This window comes from Podarcis filfolensis (assembly GCF_964270895.1).
Source record: "Podarcis filfolensis genome assembly, chromosome: 2".
Classification (NCBI taxonomy): domain Eukaryota; kingdom Metazoa; phylum Chordata; class Lepidosauria; order Squamata; family Lacertidae; genus Podarcis; species Podarcis filfolensis.
Window position 1 is genome coordinate 44,724,158 of NC_139605.1, and position 9,308 is coordinate 44,733,465.

A 9,308-nucleotide genomic window follows, 5' to 3' on the forward strand; every position below is an offset into this window, starting at 1 on the left:
CTGTACGCCGGCTCCCTCGGCCAATAAAACAAGATGAGCGCCGCAACCCCAGAGTCGGTCACGACTGGACAACTAATGGTCAGGGGTCCCTTTACCTTTACCTAGTGGTTCAACCAAGTGGACATATGCTAAGGATCACTACATTGGTGATCAGTGCTAGATAGAATTGAGCTCCTCTAGTAGCTGAGGAAGTTCTTTCATACAAAATCCCTGGTCCTGGTTTCCTCCCACAATTATTATTTTTCAGCAACCTAATCTTGGGAGGCGGGTGTGTGTGTTAGTTTTTGTCTATTGTTGGGTGGTTGGGAGTCACAGAAACCCTTGTTGATCTACTGAAGATTACACAGGGATCAACCAGCTATTTCCAATCCACTTCTTTCTGCCTCTGCTCTACCGTGTGTGGCCTTGTAAACAGAAGTGTTCCTTTTTTGTTTAACCCTGTGACCCATTTATTATTTGGGCTTTTTTGCAGTGATTCCTTAATCCTGTACTGCTAGTCTTGGGAAGCTTTCTGTATGAGTTTGGTAATATGGAAAATGAAGCGTTTTTGGGGTCCAAACCTGACGAGGCAAGACCAGTGGGAAAGATACTCCATAGTACAAAATCAACTGGCTGGTATAAAACATGCAGAAAACTTTTTATTATCCCTACAATTTGGTTGTCAAAGCTGCAGAGTTGATTTATAGCTAATTGTAGACTTCAGCAGAAGCCTTGATTTGAATGAATATTTTATTCATGACAAAAATAATCAGTCACTCAAAATTAGGTGAAGAGCTCTTCTTTTTACAAATCACAATTTCTTCTGTGACATAATTTGCAAGTCATAGAATAGAGCAATTCTCCTTGGCCAAAATTCCGGCAAGTTTTTTTTTTGTGTGTGTGTGTGTCAAATATCAGTTGTGGAAACAAAACCCATTATGGCTGCAAATCTGACTTACTTCAGCTTTTTTCTCATTTCCATCCCCTCCCCCTGTTCATGTTTCATTCTAGATTCAAAAGTCCTAGGAGGAGCCAAGAAAATACTGGGGTTTTCTCCAATCATCATAGGAAGACATGTTAGGAATATTTGCATGTTGTACATGGAAGACGCACCAAGAAACAAATAAGCATAAACTGGCTCACCAGTCTAGCATGAAATTTTCCTGCCGGCGGAAGAGCTACATTGTCAAAAGATATGCTATTTTCTTATACCAAAGATATAACCAACCTGTGGCTTCAGCAGTGTATATTTGCTGCTTCCAAGGGCTTTCAAAGGGTCAGCTTTATATGCCTTTCCAAGGGTCAGCTATATATGCCTTTTACTTGTGGGAGTGGATGTTTTTATTTTTGTACAAGCTTAAACTATTTATCACTTGAATTTAAAATAATAATAATTTTTAATGCAAGCTTTTAAACATGTGCCCTAAGTCATTGCAAAGTCTTAAAAGTCCTCCCATGTCCTGTATTTGTATTCTATTCTGGTCTAGAGGCCTACCAAAAAGTGATTCCCTGTCCAAGATGGGCAGAGAGCTTTTGCTCAGTGTTTGAACCCTTAATACCTGCTGGCGGGGGGCGGGCGATCTTTATCCAGACAGCTATGAAATCCACATAGAAGGCCTCTGCGTTTCCCTGCTTCACAGAGAACAAACAGAAGGATTCCCCTGAATATCAGTGTAAACTTTGTGTTACTGCTGGTTGAAGTTTCCCCAGAAGACATCATGCTTGGTGCATCAGTTAATCCATTAGCAATGGTGGGAGATCCTCTGTAAACTCAGGTGGCTTCAGACAAGGGAACTTTTTTTAAAAAATGCTAACTTTAGAGCAACACTTGAAACAAATTAACCCCAAACCTTTTTAAGATATAGAGGTTGTCGTCTTCTTCTTCTTCTTCTTCTTCTTCTTCTTCTTCTTCTTCTTCTTCTTCTTCTTCTTCTTCTTCTTTGTTTTAAATGGTAGACCACATGTTCTTTCTGTACTTTGTATGCAAGAATTCAAAAAACAAACGCCTGCCTTTTTGTTTGCTAGTCCATCTGTGCAAGATTTACTGCCTATCCTAGGCCAGAGATTCCAGGTGCCCTGTTTAAGGTAGGAGGGGAGAGGGAAGAAATTTAGCAGGGTCAAAAATCCTGACCTGCATATGTTCAAGGCTAATTTGAGGAGGGTGGATTGTGCATTTTAAGAGCTTTTGTTTTTGTACCTCATGATACCTATAACAGTGTTACTAGTAAGACAACATCAACAACAGCCACCACCACAACCCTAAACCAAAGCCACCCCCCATGCTTGTTTGAAGCTGGATGGGACCCAGATTAATTGGTGCCTCTGGAATGTGTACCTATTCTATAGCACCATTTCATTGTTTGTGAAAACTCATATAAAACCAGTGAGCTGGCCAGAAATAGAAAGATTACTAAAGCATAACTTGTGGTCTGAAACGTGTGTGTGTGTGTGTGTGTACGTACGTACATGCAAATATTCTCTCATCCTCCCTAAATGATTCCCTGCTAGGTTCCACCTTCTTTGTGTAGGTTTCTAAGGACTGTTTTCATTCGACTTCCAGAAGGGTAAGTAGCTACGTTAGTCTGTTGAAACAAAAGCAGTAAGAGGTATTGTGGCACGTTAACAGGTTTATTTATGGCTTAAGCTTTTTTGGGACTAGAGCCCACTTCATGATCGGATGAAATGGACTCTAGTCTATGATACCTTGTGCTATAATAAATACATTGTTTTCTTTAATGTGCCACGATCATAGAATTGTAGACACCTTGTTGTTTTTTCTTTTGTTAAGGGCCGGATTCTGACACAATGCTAAACTATGGTTTACTGTTATGTGAACATGTTTAGGCGTGCAGGTGCTCCCCCCCCCTTAACGCTTTCCCTCTGATACGATCTGGCTAATCTTTATGGTTTAAGTATACAGACTAATTTCATAAGCAATAGTTTGAAGTTTGCCTGTTTCAATAAACCATCGTTATGAATGAAAGTGGAAGCTTCTGGTTTCCTCATGGCGAGCTGATGAGTCTGAGACTCATTCATGTAATTGTTGAGGCCATAAAATGTGGGAAGGTGGAGAATGGCCATAGGAAGCTCTGGGGCTGTGGGATTAGGCTTTTCATGCTGTTTGTATAAATTAAATCAGAACACCATTCATAGGTGCAAAAAAACTTTTTACTTACCAATTTTCACTATTGCTTAAAGTTAAAATGACATCATCAAGTTTATGATGGATAGATACTTTGTTTTTTTATTTAGCCTCACTTGTGTTGTTTTATTTCATTTGAGATGTCTGCACTGTTGTGTAACTTGAACAGGCATTTGACTTTATGGCTATAGCTGTAGCCTCTTTTCAGGGTTTACCTTACAGATATATCAGATTTAAGGCATCACGGCCACCTAAAGAGACTAAGCAAAAACAGCTGAGACCACACCCAGCAGCAGCTTTATCTACATGCATTTCCTAGAATCACCACGAGAGGGAGCAGGAGCACCACAACCTGTATGTGAATTACTTTGCAATAACACAGCTTTTTCATACACAGCAAGAGAGGCCAGTATAAAAACGCTAGATTGTTAATTCAGTCTTGTTCTTAGCTTGGCTAAGAGAAGCACCGTTGTGTCTGTGCTGGGGAATTCTAGTTAGACATGTTCCTTTCATCAGATTTATGTTCTAGGAAAGGCATAGGCAAACTCGGCCCTCCAGATGATTTGGGACTACAACTCCCATCATCCCTGACCACTGGTCCTGTTATCTAGGGATGATGAGAGCTGTAGTCCCAAAACATCTGCAGGGCTGAATTTGCCTATGCCTGTTCTAGGATTTCCTGTGTGGATTAAAAAGAACACAGAGATTTCAGATATGCCAACAGAGAGGCACTTGAATTTAATGTTAGCAAGTATAATTTAAAATGAAACATCAGTTCAATTACTGCTTAGGATTTAGGCAATCTGTATGGAAGAGTTTTAAAAAATTATCTCCCTATACTCCCCATGTTATAAAGTAAGAATTAGACCTGTCAACTGAGCTGTGTTTCTGATTGCTACCTGGATTTTCCAATTAAATAAATGAGTCTTAGTTACAAAATAATGTCTTTTAAATCGAGGCATCAGCCACTTATATTCTACACAGCAGTAGGAGTCAAGTGCCTAGCCGTTAGTCATTTTAAAGACAATCGACAGTTTTGAGATAGGAGTATCTAATTCCTAGTGTGGAAAGGATATTGTCCACCTAACTTTTTGGAAATAAAGATTTTGACCATCTGGAAACTAAAGAGCTTCTTGCAGTCACGGGGGAAACTGGGGTCTTGTGGAGGCTCCTGTGGCAGAATGGCATTTTTCACTTAACTTCCCTGTTCCGTTTCTCATGTCGCTCCCAAGAGACCCAGAAGATTTGAGGGACAAAAGAGCTGCAGTTAAAAAGGAAGATAAGTGAAAACTGCACCCCCATTCAATTAATAGGATTAATTTGTAAGCAGACGGCTGCTTACAGGACTCTTCCACCAGTGGAACCTTAGGAGTTAAGTCAGGGGATTTATTTAGAAAAAGGGTATTACTTACTTACGTTTCAGAACATGCTGTAATGGAGGCTGCGACAGGGCAGTGTGTACCTCAGAATTCTTAGAAATCTCGAGCAGCTTCAAAGTTTACTTTTAGTATCAAAGTTAAAGACAAATAAATCAGGTTTGAAAGTTAAGCTATGGCTCCAGCGAGGATTGAAAGTAGTTTTAAAGTGTCACACTGGCTATGTGGCCAATATATCAACCGGCTCCAAAGTAAACAACTCACGCCATCATGCTAGAAGCATCTAGAAAGAGAAATTGCATTTTTCTCTCTGAGCAATACCGAGAAGCGTTAAAGAGCAGGTAGAATTCTGGATTTCTCTCTCACGCACACTACTTGCAGGGACAGGGAATAAAGCATTTTGATGTTGTATATGTACATAGAAATGCCTGGGTCCTTTATGCATTGTGTCAGACAGAGGTTCACTTAACATGTTGTTTCTGTAGCCTACTTGCAAGTAAGATGCCAAAATGCATGGTTCAATCTTTAGGTGAAATGATACCTAGCAGAAAGGTCCATACTTTCTGGATTTCATTTCCTCAAGTCTTCCCCCCACCAGCCCCAATTATATATTCCTGTAACTCAGGATAACATTTGCATCTGATGAAGTGGACTGCACTCCATAAAAGCTTGTCGTTGTTGGCATTTGTCTGTCTCAAGACAATAGAATGCGCCTCTGCGCATGAAGTCAAACCACTGCAATTGCAGCTTAGAAGTGACATCTCCTGGGTGCAAGCATGGGCAGTAGATATGGAACGCCTGGGTTGCCCAGACGACAAGATGGAGCCTCACTGATGTCAGTGACAACCTTAAAATGTTCTGATTGTATAGTTTTGTCATAACTACGGACTAATACTGATTTTGGTGAATGCTTTCTTAATTTATTCCATCCATTGCTGGGGAAGGAAAACCCTACCCTCTCCAGTTTTATGCAAATCTGGCTTGTTTTGGTGATGCTTTTTTTTTTTTTTTTAATGAGCAAGTGGCCACCCTAGGAAGGCTTTCTTGCCTATAGCATCAAGGTTTCTATTCTGCTCAGTTTGTGGTTTGTACTCCTGGAATATAGCTACCCTTTCTCCATTCTCTGTGGAATAGCTGCTCAGCAATGCTTGCCAGCTCTGTGTTCTTGGCACAATTTCCGTGTCTTGCATGTTGCTGCTGGAGGAGCACTGCCACTGACTTGTGTTTGTGTGCATTCAAGCAGGATGAAGGCAGGGTCCAAACCAACTCATTTTGTTAATCGCATTGTCCCTGGTTAAATTTTAGATTACTGTCGTGATTTGACCGCTAGCGGTGCTCTGTACAAAATGTTGTGTGTTGTTATTAATGTAACAATCAAAGTGCCTCACAATGCTGGGCTATTGTTTCCCCGACTGACTTGCTTCCAAAGGAGAAGAACAACAACTTCTAACCAAAATCCTTTAGAGGACAGTAAAGAGCTTTAGAAGATGAATTCACACAACCAAATTGGTGTGTTAAGGTGGCGGGTTTCAAAAATCTAAGGAAGCTTCGCACCATCCCTTCACCATGCAGTATTTATTTGCCTGCTTATTTCTCCACTCATATTTGCCACATTGTTCTAAAGCTTCTCTTTAAGTGCATTGGAAGTGGGTGTGGTAAATGTTACTCAACTGAATCAATCATGTATAGACTCTTCGTTGTTGGCCTAAGGTGTTTTCAGACCAGCCCAAAGGGCTGTTCAACTCGCATTCTCAGCACATATTAGTTGTATATGCTGACTTGGAGAAGCTCATATGAATAGATGGTTTGGCATGATGAACATGCAAAGGGAATAATGTTTAAATGGCAGGCCTACAGTTGGATTTGCACCAATTCAGGTTGAATAAGGGCACTACGCTGATGTAAACATGTCTTCGCTATCAATAAATATGCTAGTGGTGAAGATAGTCATAACATAAAAACAGAATTCACAGCAAGTTCTCCAGTAGCTCTGCAAGGATGCCTTCGCAGCGAAATGATAGGTGTGCATGCTAGCAAATCAAATGCTGGCACAGCCTTTATATTTGATCCTCTTATTTTCTCCACCTAGGGTATTCACTTTTTATTTATTATTAAAGTACCATGTGAACCTTCCTGTACCTATTATTTGTTCATGTTTAATATAGGGATTGGGGAGTGTTCTTGGCGAAGGTGATCCCGTATGATCTAGTTGAGATTCCTGCATTGCAGCGGGTTGGCCTAGATGACCCTTGGGATCCCTTCTAACACTAAAATTATATGATTGTGTGACATCACAGGCTCATCTGCTTGGAATTTGCAGAGCCTCTCCCCCTGAGCTGGACCCTAAGGAGGACTGAGTATAAATTAAGTGAATGTAGTGATGCAGTTTTCAGGGAAGCCTCACTGTTATGAGTATCTTCACTCTCAGATTCTGATTCTCTCAGGTATCTGCTGCAGCTCCTACAGTATTTGACTTGATTTTGGGGATCAGATTCCATTTCTTAAAATGAATCCCAGGGTTATGTCTATTTTTTTAAAAAAACACACCCAAGAAACCTTAGATATAAATATCACTTATACAGCTTTTTGGGTCTCTGTGTGCACAAATTTCCAAAATATAATAATCAAAGCATTTGACACTTTGGAATTTTTACTTATTTCTGATAATGACATTCTTAAGTGTATGGCCAGTATGAGCGAAAGAAAACAAAAACCAAGTTTGTGTAATGTACACTATAAAATGCTTCTTTCTTTTTAAAAAAAAGCATTGTTGACTGAACATGGTTGTGTGGCTTTAAGAACATTTGTGTTAAAAGCAAAATAAAAATGTCTCAATCTTGAAAATAATCTCTCTTTGGAATCTGCTTTTTAGAATGTTGTATTTAATAGCATTGCTGGATAGCAGGTTTTTCATACAGGGCTGACTACTTTATTTATGTATTTATTTAAAGTTTACTAGGGCTTGGGTTTGGGGAGTCGGGTTTAAGCTAGAGATCTGAAAGAATGGATGCAAGCCATAATTCTCCACTGTTGGAATGACAATAAAGCCTAGTCAGTTTGAAGGGAATAAAAGGGGGGGGGGGACAGGCAAAGGTGGAGGTGGTTGAATTGTGGCAGGATAACAAACTCAGGGGTTGGAAGCACATATGTGCTGAATGGAAGACGCGGAGGCGAGTAAGAGGCATTGGAGCAAGCATCAGAGGGGACTGAACAGCCTCCCAACATTTCACTGAGAACAAGGATGGGTGAAGACCCAGTCATCTTAGGTAATCATCAGCCTTACAGATGGGTTCTTGCATATTCTCCATGGTCTGTAATACCTTTAGGGAGTTTGGCGCTGTGTGTAAAACCACAAAGCCTAGGGCTTGCTGATCAGAATCCCTGCGACAAGGTGAGCTTCCATTGTTTGGTCCCTGCTCCTGCCAACCTAGCAGTTTGAAAGCACATCAAAGTGCAAGTAGATAAATAGGTACCGCTCTGGCAGGAAGGTACACGGCATTTCCGTGTGCTGCTCTGGTTAGTCATGCTGGCCACATGACCTGGAAGCTGTACGCCGGCTCCCTCGGCCAGTAAAGCAAGATGAGCACCGCAACCCCAGAGTTGTCAGCGACTGGACCTAATGGTCAGGGGTCCTTTTACCTTTACCTTTTATGCCAGCTGAGGCTTCCTGTTTCTTTCAAGACAGGATCTCACCACATCTAGACTAAATTATTGCAAGGCACTTCCCTGTCTCTGAAGACTTGTTTTCAAAACTTCATTTCGTTCAGGACACAGTGGCAAAGCTGTTAAGTAGTATTGGCAACAGGGCTTGTATCCTGCCAGTACTTAAAAGAGCTTCGCTGACCTCCATTTTATGTGTCCAGGCACAATTCGCTGTGGCGACTTTGACCAATGAAGCCCTAAATAGCTTGAGATTGGGGTATCTGTTCCCATTTGAATCTGCCTTACTATTAAAGCTCTCCACCCTTGAAGTGAGGTGGCTGGTCGTAAGGGACGGTCCCATTACACTTGTGTTACCTTGTCTGTGGCATTCCACCCCTCACCCCACAAAAAATGTCTAGTCACCAAAATGCTCTCTTTCGTGGTGTTGAAATGCCAACTAAGAATGCCTATTTATGCAGGCTTTAAATGGGATATAAGAGTAATCTGATATTTTTATTGAGTGATTTAGCACAATTATATACCACTTGATTGTCACAAAATCTCTAAGCAGTTTACAAGAAATGCTAAATTTGTTTTTTAAAAACATTTGAAAATAAATAAAATTAACAGTGAAAGCGTTTGAAACAGGTCAACACCTCAGTTTTTGTATAATAATCATAATTATAATAATATTTTGTATTTATACCCCGCCCATCTGACTGGGTTTCCTCAGCCACTCTGGCCAGCTTACAGCACATAAAAAATGGAAAAACATTAGATATTAAAAACTTCCCTAAACAGGGTTGCCTTCAGATGACTTCTAAAAGTCACGATAGTTGTTTGTTTTCCTTGACATCTGATCGGAGGGCGTTCCACGGGGCAGGTGCCACTACCGAGAAGGCCTGCCTAAACAAAAAATGTTTATTGCATTTAACCAAAGTAATGTATGCTGCCTAATTGTGGTAAAACCCTAAGCGGTATGCAAGAAATATTACAATTATCGATAAAAATATTAAAACAATTTACAACATTAAAAAAGGATTTGTAGATTTTGCTCCTAAATTGCAGTATGCCATAGCATCCTCCTCCCTGTCGCCAATTTACAAATGTATGTTTCTGGGGTTTGTGTGCAGAATTTAGGCCAGTTTTAGCTTGGCACTAAATAGAAG

The 9,308-nt window shown here is 40.5% G+C and overlaps 1 protein-coding gene across 5 annotated transcripts in view; it reads left to right on the plus strand.

Moving 5' to 3' along the window:
* CARD19 (caspase recruitment domain family member 19) overlaps window positions 1–7,113 on the plus strand; it is a 37,800-nt gene extending 30,687 nt beyond the window's left edge. For 4 of the 5 annotated variants that reach the window (XR_014545358.1, XM_083603151.1, XM_083603153.1 and 1 more), the window contains one exon: window positions 991–7,113. Coding sequence is in view for 4 of the 5 variants with exons in the window: in XM_083603151.1 (XP_083459277.1) it covers window positions 991–1,106 (116 nt within the window). In the remaining variant the exon portion in view is untranslated. The remainder of the gene's footprint in view (window positions 1–990) is intronic. The other variant, XM_083603152.1, reaches the window with a different exon arrangement.
* The last annotated feature ends 2,195 nt before the right edge of the window (window positions 7,114–9,308 follow it).